At 35.5% G+C, this 17,903-nt stretch overlaps 1 protein-coding gene across 9 annotated transcripts in view; it reads right to left on the bottom strand.

Annotated features, from left to right (window-relative positions):
• Window positions 1–1,180: 1,180 nt before the first annotated feature.
• The window catches only part of ACBD5 (acyl-CoA binding domain containing 5), a 38,397-nt gene continuing 21,674 nt past the window's right edge, over window positions 1,181–17,903 (bottom strand). For 4 of the 9 annotated variants that reach the window (XM_033100676.1, XM_033100685.1, XM_033100682.1 and 1 more), the window contains exons 10-14: window positions 17,622–17,889; window positions 14,190–14,389; window positions 7,978–8,010; window positions 7,185–7,294; window positions 1,183–3,094 (exon numbers count right to left, since the gene is read on the bottom strand). In XM_033100676.1, coding sequence (XP_032956567.1) covers window positions 3,001–3,094; window positions 7,185–7,294; window positions 7,978–8,010; window positions 14,190–14,389; window positions 17,622–17,889 — 705 coding nt within the window. In that variant the 3' untranslated portion in view covers window positions 1,183–3,000. Of the gene's footprint in view, window positions 3,095–7,184; window positions 7,295–7,977; window positions 8,011–14,189; window positions 14,390–17,621; window positions 17,890–17,903 lie in introns of all 9 variants that reach the window. The other 5 variants (XM_033100677.1, XM_033100680.1, XM_033100678.1 and 2 more) reach the window with 5 other exon arrangements.

Raw genomic sequence — 17,903 nt, 5'->3', positions numbered from 1 at the left:
AAAACCCACACACTAACTCTGGTAGAACAGAAAGAATGAACCCGTGTACCTAGCACCTTACCAGCCCTGGACTTTCTACCTCCGGACTTCTTTTACATGAGGAAAAAAAAACAAAACTTACTTGGTCAAGCCACTGCACGTAGGTTTCTATTACAACACAGGAAAACTCTGGTATCTTCAATGATACAAATAGCTAACATCACCTTTATCACTATCTATAGAAGTTACAAGTTACATATTTGTATTAAAAACACAAAACCCTCTCACCATTTTCCACCTAGGATGAAATGTATGTACAAGGTGTGATCACAAAAATATGGTGTTTAAATTTTAAAAAAATTTATTACAGTAAAAGACACATTGCCATTAATCTCTCTCAAAATACTCCCCCTCACTTCAATCACACTTATCCCATCATTCTTGCCACTTTCTGAAGCAGTTCTGGAAGTCCTCTTTCATGAGAGGCTTTAGTTGCACTGTCATGGCTGCCTCAATGTGCTGAATCGATTCAAAACGTTTCCCCTTCATGGTCATTTTGACTTTGGGGAAGAGCCAGAAGTCGCACGGTGCCAGATCTGGTGAATAAGGTGGATGAGGACACACTGTGATGTTTTCATTGGACAGAAATTGCTGTACCAGAAATGATGTGTGACATGGAGCGTTGTCATGGAGGATGAAGTAAAGACACTCACGAAAGAGGACTTCCAGAACTGCTTCAGAAAGTGGCAAGAACGATGGGATAAGTGAGGGGGAGCATTTGGGGAGGATTAATGGCTATGTGTTTTTTACTGTAATACATTTTTTATTTAAACATTCACTATATTTTTCAATCACTCCTCATATTTAAGACATCTGATTACGGGTGCACTGAATGGCTGTGGGAAGCTGTTTGTTTGGTGTAAGAATTGAAACTAAGATTTTGACTGGATCAATAACATCCTCAACTAAATAACTAAATGAGTTAAACTTCATCCCAGTTTCTGATATTTACAAAATATATGTAATAGCATGGTTTTATTTTAAAAGAGACATAATTCCTTTCTATGAATTCCTACTATTTATTCTCATTTAATCCTTAATATATATATATATGTGTATATATAAAATCCATGTACTTCTAACACTAACAAATAATAAAAACCATATCATTTCTCATTAACCTTTTATTTTTAACTTAGTTTTACAATAAAGAAACAGAAAAGAAGATCATTAAAAAAATACCATAGTTGTTGATTTAAAATTTTAAGTGAGGTTCTTGTTAAACAAAGCAGTAACAGTATATATTAACTTACATCTTTACTTGTAGATATAGGAACTGTATGTAAAGTGCTTTTCAAACTATAAAATAAAACTTTGGAATAGGATACAAATGGTTATCCCTCAGAGTTAGTTACCTCCGACTACTTGTAATGAATCACAACTGCTTACATTCTTAATCTGCATTTTATTTCCCACCATTTTCTGATACCCAATATCTAATTTTTTAAAATAATACCTGATCCACAGGTTTAAACTTTATTTTTTACATATAATTCAGTCGTTTCATTTTTATTCCTAAATACATAAAGGAGAGTTTTAAAAAGCAAATATCAGTAGATCCCTTTAGACAGACATTTTAATTAAGATGGGATTAAAAAATAAAAAAACATGTTACATAAAAGAAAAAAATAAGGAAGAAAAGAGTCTTGGGAAAAGCAAATTGCATTCTTATAGTTTTTTCTCTAGGCAAACAAAGAACCACTCTCTATACTAGGGGTCGATTACTTTTTCCTATCGAAAACGCTCTGAACATATGATACTAAACCCAATATCATACATACCAAGAATGCTTAAAAAGTATTTGCTATAAGCCTGTGAATCAGAGAAATCTTTAAAGTACAAGGTACATCTAAATGAGCAGGGAGTTTTAGAAGGTATACCGGAAGAATAATTCCAAATAAAGCCTTCAAGGATCTAAATAACAGTCTTCTATTTTTAGTTTGAATGTGGGAGGTGGGGAGAGACACTTACATTTACATTAGTTGGGTATGCCTTATATAGAAGCACATAGCCTGCTAGCTTGCAAATCCTTTGAGACTACCCCAGTGAAATAGATATTTTTCAAATATTATACTCCGAAGGAAAAACAGGCACTAAAGAGGTTAAGAATCTAGTCTGTGTAGTTTACCAGTTACAGAAAAGTGATTTTCATGTTTCCTTTTTGACCTTTGTAAAAACAGTATAAATAAGTTTTTTCATGTTATAGTTCAAAGCACCCTATGAAGCAGAAACAAGATATCCCCAGTTAAAGACAAATTATTACAAAGGAATAAATGTAAAGGATTGAATAAAAATCTTATTAATGATCTGCAGGCTCAGAATAAACTTTCAAACCTACTTAATTCTTCATCATTTGCATCAGCAGGTTATGCCCACTCTGTGAATCATTTGTAAAAACTAAGCCTCGTATTTAGGGCTCTACTTTATAATAATGATGTCTGAACATTAAAATCAGAGCTCTGAACGCCCAACAAAGATTATGGGCAGCCCACAGAGTGAATGTGGAGAAGATTCTACCAGCAGTTTTCTACTCCTTGGCATGGCAATTCAGTGACTAACATATAAAGCCAATTTAATCTCATTTGAAATTAATTCCTGGTTTGTATTCTTTCTCACATTTAATTTAGAAAATTAAAAATACCCAGTTATAAATCTGATCTCATTATCACAACTGTACCTAAGTAACTTATATTTCTCTATGGGAGATAATCAGGTAAACATGTTACCAAACAATAATCAATAATTTACTGTCCTTCAAGTTCAAGGGTAAGGTAAATCTATGTATGCTATTTATAGCCTAGTCGAGATTATTCAAGTATCAGCAATATTAGTCCTTAAAATGTTATCATTTGTGTAGTGCAAAATATATATGTATATATGTACGCAAACCAAACTACTGGACAACAAAAGGAAATGTAATCATCACAAACTAAGATTTTCTTGTGAGCTCCACAATCCATTTCATTCTGAGGTCATCCAGCCCAGTAGTCTTCTTGAGTAAAATAGCATTTTCTTCAGTTCAGTTTTCTTTAAAAAGAAAGTAAAAACCAATTTCCTATGAATAGAAATGCAACCTGAATATAAAACACATCCCACATCAAAGAATTCTCTAAATGATAACATTATCATGATATTCAATTTCAAAATAAAACCACAAAATTACAAACAATCCTTATGAAATTACATCATGTGGCTTATAGCTCAATAGGAAAGATCCAATTGCAAGTGCTGACATTATCAAATAGCTTTTAATAAATAATTTAAATGTACATTCCCCCACTTGTAGTTTCTAAATTCTCATCCTTGCCTAGTTGGCTAGTCCGCAAGTCAGATTTTTGCAAATTATTCTGTAATCTTTTCAAAACGATAAAGCTGTGAAACAAAAAAAGCTTAATAAAACTACAAAAGGTTGATAGATGTACAATCTGGGCTACCTATTAAATCAACAGATATTATGTATGTGCTGCTTTTCAGGCAGTGTGCCGGGTACTGGGGATTCAAACATCAATGACGCAGGCTCTCAAAAGAGCTCTAGTTTAGCTGAGGGGTGGGGGGGAAATGCAAACCAACAATTCAGATACGTATACCTTGCCGGTTTTAATGATAGCAACGTGAATGAGCTCTCAGAGAAGGGCGGGCTGGTTGGCACGAGACAAGGCACATGATCTGAGTTCTGGGAAAGGTCCCACACCTGTAAAATCTCTATCCTCTCCTCAGCACTCAGGATGCCAAAGCGCCTGCAACTGTCTCATCACACATTCCTCTCCTCTGTAGAAGTACTCTTCTGCAACCCCTTCACAGGAGCGATGAGATTTTAAATAATTGGATCATTCCTCATCCTCTGTAGAAATCTTATGTAGACCTCCGTGGTAGGAGTAACATTTTAAATAATCAGATCAGTGTTCACATAACAGAAGATCACTCAGGACATGAAGAAAAAATGCCCTTGAAGCAATAGCATTATGGATGGTTCGAAACATTAATGCCTGAGTGAGGTTTTAGCTGGTATGTTAGCAGGAAGGTACCTGAACAGTTAGCAAATTTATCAAGAACCCATGTGATTCGGATTACTACACAAGGTCCTTTGCAGATTTACAAAAAAGTACACAACTTGGGTCTATGAACCCTGATCTATCTATTACAACAGGGAAATAGAATACACACAAATCACTATTTTCAGAACTTTAGAATGTTTTTCAGGCTCTTAATGAGGTCTTTCTCTCCTTTTTTAAAAAATTAACTTGTAAAATGTGGGGTATGGTAGGGTAAGAAAAGAAAAGTTACAGAAAGGAACAGATGAGGGAACGGAATACAATCATGCCTTTGCCCCAGCCCGCTGCTCTGGCCGTACTGTGGGGCTTCTCCCCCCTCTTCATAGCCCGAGCCTGCCTTCCTGGGCCAGGCCAGTCTTCCCCAGGCTCCAGGTGAAGAGAGTCTCCTGAGAGCCTCTCCACCCCCACGCAGTTTTTACTGATGACCTCTCTAGTGAGAGCTCACTATTTTCAAGGAAACTATATGACAGCCAATTTACGAATCTGGGCAGACTGATAAAAAAAAGTAGTTAGAAAAAGTAATAGATTAAGAGTTGTCTTTTGGACTTAACAGGTCTGCTTTCAGCATTTAACTCATGGATAATTTTCATAGTCCACTATCAGGTTAGGTAACTAGGGAGAGATGGCACCACAAGAGGCTATTCAGGGCCTATCTTTGAACAGGTCTGCAGGTGTTGTTCTTCGTATCACATAGAGAAAGAACTTTTTCTGATCCACTGCAGAGAGATATGAGAAATCTTTTACTTTTACATTTATATTCTTCTATACTGGAAAAAAAAATCAAGCAGTGGACCTTAAGTATTACCTTTAATGTCAAAAAAAGTTTTTTTAAAGCTTACCACAAATAGCCACTTATCTTACATATGCATAGGACTACTTTAGCGTGTCTGTCTGTGTCAGATGCATATTTATTAGATAAAATGAAAGCTTTTCCATGTCATGTGGTACTTCAGTTTGCCATCCTGCCAACAGTGGGCATTCAGCCAGACATTTAGCACGTATTTACTGAAAGCCTACTACGTGCCAGACACTGCACCAGGGGAGGAGGTACAGGATGGTCCCTATTATGAATAGGGCACACCCTCTTCTGCCCACACTTTCCCCATCCTAACAGGATTTCTAGATCTTTTCCTTCATCTCGAACATAGACCTGTCTCCTCTAAACCATATATGTACTCTGCTCTCTAATCTTCATTCCTGTGTCAGATTAAAAACTGTTAAACCCTCCCAGATTAAAAAACACCAAAATCCCCTCAAGACCAAAATTTGTTTCCAACAACAGTTCATTTGTTACATACGTAAGCAAACAATACATAAAAACACCATATCTCATCAAAATGCAGTTGTGCAATGCTAAGTAATTTGCAATTTGGAAGGACTAAACACCTAATATACAGTGGAAAATTTGATAAAGATTCAAAAATAACAAAGCAAAAAAATTTAAATAGTAAGGTACATTTAAAAAAAATAATTTTAGAAAAACTGCAATTTTTGTTGACTGCTAAAGCAAAGTACAGTTTTGTTTTTCAGTCTTTAATGAAGTGACAAGCTCCTCCAACCTTGAACATAAAATAAATTATTAACCAAAGTAAGCTTTAGGTTTTTTGTCTTATGCCAAATTTCTCTTCCCTCCAGTTCCCCATTTTGTACGTAGGAAGCACGAAAGGGAACCTAGAAATGCACTGCGAAATCTATAAACACCTGTCTTTACTGCCACTGTTCCCTGCAACTTAAATCTAGTATTACTATGTGTTGAAAAAAGCTTTGGCTCTTTTTCCCTCCTATTATCAGGGAAATCAGAATTTAAAATACTGTACAGCACTAAACCCAACCATCACAGGAGAAATGCAAAATGTGTGCAAGAAGAAAAGAATGGATTTAAATTAAGGTCTACATCTTAGGTGAAATGGCACATACACGTGTGGGTTAGAAAGTATTATTTACAATACTGAGAAAGCAACTTGGGCTCCTGAAATACTACTAAAGTTTTTTTCAAGTGGGCAGGTATAGTCCAGGAACATTAATGTACCAGAAAACTTACTGAGTTCATTTTTGAACATAAATCAAACTGTCTTAACATAAGCAGAGAAGAAGACTGATACAATTCACCTAATGTCACAGGTATTTCATTTTCTCTACTATAATATGTTATAATACCGTAGCACCTACACTAATGTGCTGAGAATCCCTTCTACATCAGAGAAGGGTAAATGTTTGACTTTGCTTTTGTTATCATATGTATTAGTTAGAAACTTGGGTTCTTTCGTACAGGAACAACATACCTGAAATTACTTAAACTGTTAGATTTTAAAAAATGTGCTTCTACTCACATATTTAAAAAAGCACTTAAACTCTTATTATCAAATACCCTATTTCTTTTCCCCATCTGTGTTACTTAAAGGGAAATGGTGACAAAACACCAAAAACATAATCAGTGAGGCCATCACTGAGATAAACAATTATGGAAAGCAATTCAGTTTACATAGTGTCCAAAAAAAATGCTTTAAGGATTTTCTTGAACCCAAGAATTTTGGCCTCAAGTTATTCCTAATTTAGACAATCTCAGAACACTTTCAAGGATTCCAATCTATTATTCTCAGGCTTCTTTATCTCCTGGCACCCTAAATTGGAATTTCTCGCCCTCAAATTAGAATAATCCCTATTTCTAGACATAGTCAACCACCAGGTCGAACATTTTCTGAAATGTCAATGTCTGTATTTCAAAGGTATAGAGAGTATCCTGGCATCCCTGTCCTTTCAAATTAGCAAAGAGCCCAAAATAAACATCAGACTTGAAGAACATCGTTTCCTCATAAGCCATGAAATGTAAGCCTATAAGCCTTTTCTTGTCGTTGCCCAAATCAAAGATGTACAAATCCATCAGATGCTCTCAAGTGAAAAAATCTGAAATCTAACGAGTACTTAGAAATCCACCAGATACCATTTCCAAGGTAGTTTCAGTCTTAGGATCAATACAGAATGTTCAGGGTGACAATATATCTATAAAATTGGACCTATCCCTTTAACTGCAACTGAAAGCTCTGTCTACTGTAGAGTTATACATGACTTTGAATGATAAAACGACAGTATTACCTTCTCCTTCTTTGATAATATAAATGCACCAACCATTGGGCAATAAAAGGCCATATGATAGCAAAAGTTAATGCACCAGGAGACATCTCGAAGGGCCACCAAGATGGTCTCTGAGAAAATAAAACAAGCTGATCATCAGTCTGTTACATAGTGCATGTATAAACTTAAAAACACACTTAATTCATAATTTTGAAAATATATAACTCATAATAAAGCTTCCGCTAAAGACAGGGAGATATTCTGTATTTCAGAGCATAATTTAGTAATTAGACTTTTGGGAGTACTTCAGACTTAAAAAAAATACAAAACAAACATATACATATATGTGTGTGTATATATATATATATTATATATATATTTTATATATGTGTGTGTGTATATATATTGTTTTCAATTATAGTGGACATTCAATATTATGTTAGTTTCAGTTGTACAGCATAGTGGTTAGATTATTTATATAATTTATGAAGTGATACCCCCAATAAGTTTAGTACCCACTTGGCACCATACATAGTTATTACAATATTATTGACTATATTACCCATACTGTACTTTACGTCCCCGTGACTATTTTGTAACTATTTTGTAACCAATTTACACATCTTAATCCCTTCACCTTTTTGATCCTGCTCCCCAACACCCTCCTATCTGGAAATCATCAGTTAAAACAAATATATTTTTAGCTTCAGATGTTTACAGGTAGATTCACTTGGAATACTTCAAAGACCTCATAAAATCTAATTGTAACTTATTTGAAACACCAGCACTTAGATTTAAGAAGAGAATTTCTTACCTGTACTGGAGACTGTAATGTTGATGATTTTGCCTATAAATACAAATGAAGGTGATTTAGCTTTGACAAATGCAAAAAAAAAAAAATAAACAAAAAAACAACAGTAATTTTTCAATTTCCTGTCTTAAAAAACCTGAAATATTAGTTTATTCTCTTTCTCTGCTAATTATGCTTCGATTATCCTGAAACCCATACGGACCAAATGACAAGGTCCCTAAAATTACTAGCCAAATAAACGCCTCTGACGTTTTATGTTTTATAGTTCAAATTTTAGAAAATTATCAAAATAAAACCTCAAATTAACCTAATCCATTACTTCTTTTATATTCTTATTAAATTACTTACTCAACTTTTCTCATTAATTCTGGTAATTTCCATACAAACTACCAATTTACAAACAAACATTTGAGAACTGCAGTCTTGATTAGCAATTAAAATTGAAAACGTTATGTAAATAATATTGAAAGATCTGTTTTGGAAATTCAGGCGAAGTTATAGCAGAAGAGGTATCAATAGACAGGAGAAATAAGCTGTTACTGTTGTAGGTTTTTATTTTTTTAGTTCTCCCAGCTTTATTAGATGTAATTGACAAAATTGTATATATTCAAAATATACAACCTGATGATTCAATATATGTGTATATTGTGAAATGATTACTATAATCCAGTTGATTAACACATCCCTCACCTCACACAGTTACCTTTTTTGGGGGGGAAGGGGTGAGAATTGCAAGTTTTTTAATAAGAAGTATAAACTCAGCAGAAAAAATTCAAACTAATTTAGGAAACTCAGATTCCAATTTGGCTCATCCCAAACAAGTTTCCTGAAACTAGGTGTTAGAAACTCATTACTCCAGTTTTCTCCATTTATTATAACTTTAGAGAAATGGTATGAAGATTAATGAGCTCATTCATGCATTCAATAAATATTTACTGAGAGTTTACTACATACCAGTCGCTATTCTGAGCATTAGAGATATAACGGAGCAAAATGATAGAAATCGCTGCCCTAATGGAGCTTATAATCTAATGGAAGGATACAGATAATAAAAGGAAAATAAAACACGGAAGGGAGATGGGACATGTCAGAAGAGGGGAGGCTTGGAAGCAAGAGTGGTCAGGGAAGGTTTTGCTGACATCTGAGCAAAGACCTAAACAAAGAAATACTGTAAACTATGTGGCTAACTGGGGAAACAGCACTCTGTACAGAGGGAACAGCAATTGCAAAGACCCAGGGTAAGAGGGAACCTGCTATCAAGTGTGTGTGTGTGGCCCAGTATGACTATACCTTACAAGTAAAACTAATTTAATTTCCTCTGGATGTTGCATTAATCCTTCAGACCATTAGGATGTTAAAGAAGTTACAGTTCTAGTATTATTCAAGTTGCAAATGAGGAAAGAATCTAGACAAAGTAATGATTTTTATGATATTAGTTGTAATAGCACCTTGTAGGCCTAACAATATTTAACTAAGAGATTTACCTTAATGGCACTTTTCCAGACTTAATGAAATAAAGGGTAGATTTACAAAATTGGGCTCCCAGGTATATGATGACTTATTTAAGGCCACATTCGTCTGTCATTTAGAATGGAACTTGAGGTGACCAAATCCCAGTGTGATGACACAACTACTCTTCATTAATGTAGCGACTACCAATAAATACTAAGAATCACAACTAATAAATGGAACTGTTGGTGAATGTTGTTTTAAGTAATAAATGGTCTAGAAAGGCAAATGAAGAGTCCCACTGCTTACACTTAAGAAGTAACCAGCAGTAATGCATGATTAGCAGTATGATTTTTTGCTTTAATGATATTTACTCATACATACTGTTAAAGAAAAAATTCAATGACACTTGTTAAAGGCATGATAAGGAAGATTTTACTCAAGGGAGCAGGGGCTATCACTGTAAGTACAAGGACCACTGTAGTGGGGGAGAGAGATTAAGCCCAATTACCAGTAGAGCAGGGGCAAGTGGGAATTTACAGTAAAGAAATATCTGGGGCCGGCCTGGTGGCTCAGGCTGTTAGAGCTCCGTGCGCCTAACTCTGAAGGCTGCCGGTTTGATTCCCACATGGGCCAGTGGGCTCTCAACCTCAAGGCTGCTGGTTCTATTCCTCGACTCCCGCAAAAGATGGTGGGCTCCACCCCCTGCAACTAAGATTGAACACAGCACCTTAAGCTGAGCTGCCGCTGAGCTCCCGGATGGCTCAGTTGGTTGGAGCGCAGGCTCTCAACAACAAGGTTGCCAGTTTGACTCCCGCAAGGAATGGTGGGCTGTGCCCCTGCAACTAACAACGGCAACTGGACCTGGAGCTGAGCTGTGCCCTCCACAACTAGGACTGAAAGGACAACAACTTGACTTGGAAAAAGTCCTGGTAGTACACACTGTTCCCCAATAAAGTCCTGTTCCCTTTCCCCAATAAAATTTAAAAAACAACAACAACACACACACAAAATAACAGAAATGCCTTTAAAAAAAAAAAAAAGGAAAGAAGTAGGGTGGGTTCAGTGGATGGAAAATCAAATAAGAGGAAACATCAGGAGTAGGGAGATTAAGGGAGATTCTGGCTAACCCAACCTAACAGGATTCTTGCTAAAAACAGGCAAGGGTGACTAGATATCACCTGGGAGATTGTGGAGGAGGAGGAACCTAATCAGATACTGAAGGTAGGCAGTTCTGGTTAAACTGAGTTAGCAGGGTTCTTGCTAAAACTGGATTTTCTAAGGAAGACACGAGCAGATGGGCCTAAGCGAAGGTTTAGGAGCCTGACTAAAGTTTGGTCAAGCAACAAATCTTTGTCAATATCAAGTAGCTTTCATGTAGCTTTTACATATTTAGAAATTCTATTATCATTCTAGTGCTAGATTAAAATAAAGATTACTCAATTTTTTGCTAAATCATTTTGAAGGGAAAATTCTTACATAATAGTAACCATTGCGAAGCATATCAAAGACAAAAAATTATTTAAGTTAAGTCTTCCCTAAGACTGTGAACTTCCTTAGGGAAGAAACCAAACTGTTTTACCATTCTTGTTCTTGTCATCATCTCGTGTGACAATACTTAAGTGCTTAATATGTTCTAGGCACCGTACTAAGAATTCTATTTTATTCTCTGAACAAGCTTATGAGGTAGGCATTAATATTTCCTTTTTCTAGATAAGAAAAGTAAAGCACGGAGAAGTTAAATAACCTGACTCAAGATCAGACAGTAAGTGGCAGAGCTAGGATTTGAACACATGTAGTTTGCTTGAAGGTCTGCTACACTCTGCTACCTCCCTTTTCATTTTTGTGTCCACTGCCTAGAAAAGTATATGTGGCCAGTTAACACATATTTATTAAGTAAATTTAAGGAACTATTTTACAAAAAAAAAACACAGAATAATAATACATCTCAAGCAGCTTACTGATGTGGAAACCATGTTGCATGAGAAATCAGGAAACTTGAATTATAGACCTGGCTCTGCCATTAATATGAAAGCATCTTCTCAGTATCTCAGCTTCTTCATCTGCTGAATTAAGGATGTTGGACTAAGTTTCCTTCAGTTCTACAACCTACTGCTATCCTACCATCAATGTATTTCCTTTATTTATGCAAATTAATCGTGCAAAAATTTAATGCATACGAATGAATTCTACAAATTTTAAGGGGAAAAGTCCCAATATGTCAGAATTTCTTTAAAGTTTGTTATATGTAAGACAAGAGTGAGAAAGATAACTTCTTTAAAAAAAATTGAAAGGAAAGGGATTAAGAAATACAGATTGGTAGTTACAAAATAGTCATAGGGATGTAAAATACAGCATAAAGAATACAGTCAATAATGTTACAACAACTATGTATATAGTCCCTGGGGGTACTAGACTAATCAGGGATATCACTGTATAAATTATATAAATATCGATCCACTATGCTGTGTACCTAAAATTAATATATTATTGTCAACTATATCTGAAAAAATAATTTTAAAAAATCAAAAGAATTTTCAGCAGAATTTAAATACCATTAAAGACATTAGATAGATACAAAATATTCTTTTAAAAAAAAATCATGGAACAAGAAAAGATTACCAAAACAATAATGTTCAACAGTACTAATTTAACAAACGAGGTTTCCGGCATGGGTTAGCTCTTTTTGCTTCCTTTAGATAGTTCTGTACTAATCAAGTGATTGTTTGAGGGGATCATGGGCCTAAATTTCTCAAGCTAATATAGAATAGAATTTTCTTACTAATGAAAGATACAAATAAAATAGTTTGATATCAACAACCTACACTTACTTGGACAAACAAGATGATGTCATTTATTTAAGGCACTATTCTTTTTTTCGGAATTCATACTTGTCAATGATTTATTTTTTAAAAAGGAGGGTCCTGGAGGTGCGGGGAGAAAAGGCACGATATTCTTAACCTCTTTTTCATTACAAGCCCTGTGGAAGGCAACAAACCCTCTCTAAAAATGCAAAATCAAACAGAAATTTGCATATTATTTTAGGGTGTTTACACTCTTGAGAGTACAGATTACTAATCTAAGTGATATTAACAATAAAATGTAATTGAGAATCACTGACATACGTATAATTGAGAAACCTTGTGATAATCTGAGTAAGTTAGATAAAGGCTAAGATATTTACAATGGTTGTTTAGAAAGCCTACAGTATTAGTTTCTTTATATAGGAGGTGCGATCATAAAGTACGGTGAATGTTTAAACAAAAAAAAATTATTACAGTAAAAGACACATTGCCATTAATACCTCTCAAAATACTCCCCCTCGCTTCAATCACACTTATCCCATTGTTGATGCCACTTTCTGAAGCAGTTCTGGAAGTCCTCTTTCGTGAGTGTCTTTATTTGCGCTGTCGTGGCTTCCTCGATGTCCTGAATAGATTCAAAACGTTTTCCTTTCACATTCATTTTGACTTTGGGGAAGAGCCAGAAGTTGCACGGTGCCAGATCTGGTGAATTAGGTGGAGGAGGACACACCGTAATGTTTTTATTTGACAGAAATTGCCGTACACCAGAAGTGATGTGTGTTACAGAGAGTGTTGTCATGATGGAGAATGAAGTAAAGACATTTATGAAAGAAGACTTCCACAACTGCTTCAGAAATTGGCAAGAACGATGGGATACGTGTGTTTGAAGTGAGGGAGAGTATTTTGAGGGGGATTAATGGCAATGTGTCTTACTGTAATACTTTTTTTTAATTTAAACATTCACCATATCTTTTGATCGCACCTCATATGTCTATATTTAATGTATTCATCTTATAATGAAAGCACATTTTCTTTGATTAATCCCTACAAATTCTTCTTAACATCTGTTACAGCGTGGTGCTTTGACATTATACAATGTTTGAAGCTAGGTCAGACAGCAAAGCCAGTCCTCTCATTCTTTTCTCCAACCAACAGTACTCAAGGAGGAACGAGTCAGGGGCAGATCACTAGTAGGCATTTGAAAGCTCTGCAGCTGAGTCCAGAGATTTTCACAGCCCAGTCAAAACTGTGAACCAAGCTGAACTGTCCTTTCCTATGACCCCTCTTCCCTTCTTTCGGGATGTCCTCCATGTTCACCTGCCTGGCTTTATTCAGTACAGGATAGCAATCTGCCATAGCACAAAGGGCACTGCCCTCATTTACATGATGTCTAGGTTCTGCTTGAGTTTCTGCAACAGACAAGCTGTGCTGCCTTTTCAAAGGTTTAATACCTTTGATCCTCCAGGATTAAATAATTGCGGAGGTCAAATATAACTCCACACTACTCTCTGGCTTTCAAGTTTTGATCCTAAAACTAATTTACACTAAAGAATTAGTAGCTTAATATATTATCTGTACAGTATTTTAAGAAGAAGTCAAGATAGAGGACAATGATTACAACAAAAAAATGACTTTCTAATGATGAACTCTAGGGTATTAGTTACGGTCTCTTTATTAGTTCCTCAAATTGAACTATTTAACAGCTCTTATTCTTCTAACACCAAGCAACTTCCTCGTTCCTCCAGAATGGTGCTGTGAATTTTACACTCTGAAAATTTTCTATTACTTAAGTTGGCATTTAGCTTTTGGGTCTTAAGTAATATTTTCAAAAGTACTTGTAGGTCCTATTTACTTTTTTAAAAAATCATTAAAATACACGATTTGTGTAAATCTGATCAATACAGATTACACACAGTTTCACAGGATCAACAAGTAGAAGGTAAGACAAATATAGACGCTTACCTGGGAGGCCGTTAGCGTTTCCAGTTTGTGAAGTCTCTGCAGGACATTCTGCATGTCCTCCTGCAGTCGCAAGAGCACGAGAGCGATCTGCTCGTTGAGGCTGCCTCGCGTCCCTCGGTCGGAACCCCAGCGTTCCCCGTCACCTCCACTTCCCACTTGCCAACCCTTGGTTCCTTCGCTCAAATGTTGCATCCTTTGCCCTATTATAAGAGAGCAAAACAGGTTAGTTGTAAATTAGTCTTATAAAAGTAGAAATAGTGTGTTTTATTCATTTTCCTGTTTTTTCTTTGAGATGTAAATCTCCAAAGTGGAATGGAGGCAATCTCAGAAAGTGCAGAAAATAAATTATTGAGATCAAAGAGTACATATGTAAACTTCTATTTATACTGATATATTATTAGATTTTTCCCCCAAAGGTTTTATAATGTACCTAATGTCCTAGTACATGACTAAATGCATATAATTCACAAATAATACATACATATTCTGGGTGCATTCCCCCCAATTTTTACTAAATAAGGTAACAAGATTGAAAAAACTTGAAGACTGTTTCTTTAGAGTATTAAAAGCTACACCAAATAGCTGTATTTTCCTTTTTGGTCATTGTAAGCCTCCCAAAATGTTTTGAAATGTTTTTCTTATCATAAATTCCATTATACTTACAGAGATATTGAAATCGCATTACTTTTAAGATTTTGTTGTATATCCATCCATTCTTTTTTCTACACATAGATTTATAGAATTGACATTACCCCTTATACATGATTTTGTATCCTACTTTAAAAAAACACTGTAAACCTTTATCTGCAACATTAAATTTTATTCCAAAAACATTGAAATGGTTACATCAACTCCCTAGTAAGATATGAAGTAATTTACTTGATCATTCTCCACTTCTGGATAGTCAGGGAGATTCCAAATTTTTGCCATTACAAATAACACTGCAATGAATGTCTTTGTAATATGAGTATTTGTCCAAATCTCTGCTGATTTCTTTAAGACAGATTCAAAATACTGGGTCAAAGGATAACAACTTGGTTAAGGTTCTTAATGAGTGTTGCCAAGTTTTTTTCAGAAAGGCTGAAACAGTTTTATCCTGCAGCATATAAAAGGTAGTACCATGTGACCCTACCCTCGCAGAAATGGAATATTACATGTTTTTACATTTACTAATATAATGGGTTTGTTTTGTTTTAAATAATAAACAGGCATTTATCTACCTCGTTGCCATTTGGCATTCTGGAACGCTATAGCAGCAGCATTGCTGAAGCTAACTGGTATTAAGCAATGTTTGGTGTTGTAAGAGAAACATAACTGGAGCTGTTTGCCAAGTTAAACCCCCAAGAGTACACTGAGGTGCTTGCTGCCATTTTCAAGAAGACTAGTACTTTTATATCGAAATGAAGTAAATTTTGAAGCGGTCCTTGGTGAAAGAACCACTTCAGCCATTGTTATGGAATTTACATGGGGGTGGGGGGGGAGTGGGAAGTCCAGTTTGAGGCTGTTTTTTCCTGCATCCTTAAGAGCTTGAGATACTCTGTGAAGGCCTATCGGTGAGTACTGACGATGCTAGAGAATTATTCCTGTCTCTGCTTACTTTTACTACCCACTTTAAAACCAGCCTTCACAAAAACAGGATTACTCAGACCATTCCCACGTTAAGCTAATCCCCACCTCCAGTCACTCTATCCAAATACCCTATTTTTTTCCCCCTCAGAGCACTGATCACCATTTGCAACATATCTGAACTATTTACTTCTTCACTGTCAGCTCCCCTATACCAGAATGTAAGCTGCACTGAAGGAGGAGCTTTGTCGTCTTCTCTACAGCAGTTCCAGGACCCAGAACACAGCTGGACAAAGAACAAGGGCTCAGCATTTGTTTAGTGCTGAGGCAGATTTACACGAAGCTCCCAAAGCTTAACTTTCAGGGTATGCCACTTGCATGAGTCCCTGCGATTGCTGGAAGTTGTAGCATGTTGTAGGTTGGGTGAAGTCAGGTTGTAAATAGGATGCCTTTCATTAAGCAATTTTGAGAAATTGCCTAAAGAAAGGGACCTGAATCAAAGCTCTAGAAATATGCTGTGATCTTTCATCTCTTAACTAAATATTCACAATTCTGTTTGTATTCAAATTGTTATTTTTTAAACTATAATTTTCTTAATCCCATTAATTCTTTTTTTTTCCTGTCATGCCTTAAAATTTACTTTATTTTATATAGGTTTTTTTCAACTAGATACATAGACAATCCCTTAACTTTTTATGACCTCATGAAATTAAACAGGGGTTTTCCTTTTTTCTCAGGTGTACAATATAATGATTAGATATTTATAAATACTGTGAAATGATCCCCACAATAAATCTAGTTAACATCTATCACCGTACACGGTTCCAGATTTTTTTTTTCTTGTGATGAGAACTTTTAAGATCTACTCTCTTAGGGAATATAGTCAATAATATTGTAACAGCTACATAGGGTGCCAGATGGGTACCAGACTTATGGGGGAGGTCACTTCCTAAATTATTTAAATGTCAAACCACTATGCGGTACACCTGAAACTAATACAAAATAACATTAAATGTCAACTGTAATTGAAAAATAAAAAGATCTACTCTCTCAGTAACTTTCAAATATAGAATACAGTATTATAAACTGTCGTCACCATGCTGTACATTACATCCCGTGACTTATTTTATAACTAGAAGTTTGTACATTTTGACTGCCTTCTCCCATTTTGCCTACCCTGCAACTCCTGCCCCCTTTCCACCTCTGGGAACCACCAATATGTTCTCTGGTATCTACAAGCTAGGTTTTTGTGTTTGTTTTATTTTTTAGATTCCATGTAAGTGAGATCATATAGTATTTGTCTTTCCATTAATTCTCTTTTTTGACAATACCTATTCATTCCTTACTATAAACAATTATAAATTATTTACTTTTCTTCCCATTCAACTCTATTCTATTACTTCATCACATTACTATTCTTAATGTTTACCTTTGTATTGTTACATGTTCTCTTATGTCTATTATTTGAATCGTCAGCTTTAAACATCTTTTGACTTAAGTGGGGAAATGTGGAAGAAACAAAGAATTCTAATTTTTACTATAATAAGTATAAAAATATCAGCACAGTTGGAGCAACTGGTAAGTGATTGTTCAGAGGGGTGATAGAATACAAATTTGGATACCTCAAAAATTTGCATAAAAGATGTAAACATAGAAATGTTTTCCCCCACGCCTTCAGAGAACACACTACTCTGCCTTGTTCAATCAAAGGTGAGAATCAGACACAAAGAAAAACGGTCAGATGTTATATACATGATTAATTTTTCACATTCCCTTTGCAGATTGATAATTCTAATACCACTCCTACCTAGACACTCTGTTTCACTAATTAGATTATAAAGATCCAAAAACACAAGTAATACACACCTCTCCCTCTTTTGACATTGGAGAATTCCTCATTTTCTCCGCCTCGTTTCTCTCGGTGTGGGGCCCCACTGTCACTCCTGCCATCTTCTCCTCCATGCTTTATTTCACCTTTTCCTTTGACTGCTACCACCTGCACATCCCCGACAATGCCATTCCCAGGAGGTACCCGAATATCTTCAGGAAAACCACAATTTTCCAAGGGCTGATTGGGATCACTACCCAAGTAATATCGAAATGGTCCATTGTTTGATGTAAAGCTGTCTAAAGACTACAAATGTAAAA

Source organism: Rhinolophus ferrumequinum, assembly GCF_004115265.2.
Source record: "Rhinolophus ferrumequinum isolate MPI-CBG mRhiFer1 chromosome 5 unlocalized genomic scaffold, mRhiFer1_v1.p scaffold_110_arrow_ctg1, whole genome shotgun sequence".
NCBI lineage: Eukaryota > Metazoa > Chordata > Mammalia > Chiroptera > Rhinolophidae > Rhinolophus > Rhinolophus ferrumequinum.
This window is presented reverse-complemented; position numbering and strand designations above follow the sequence as displayed.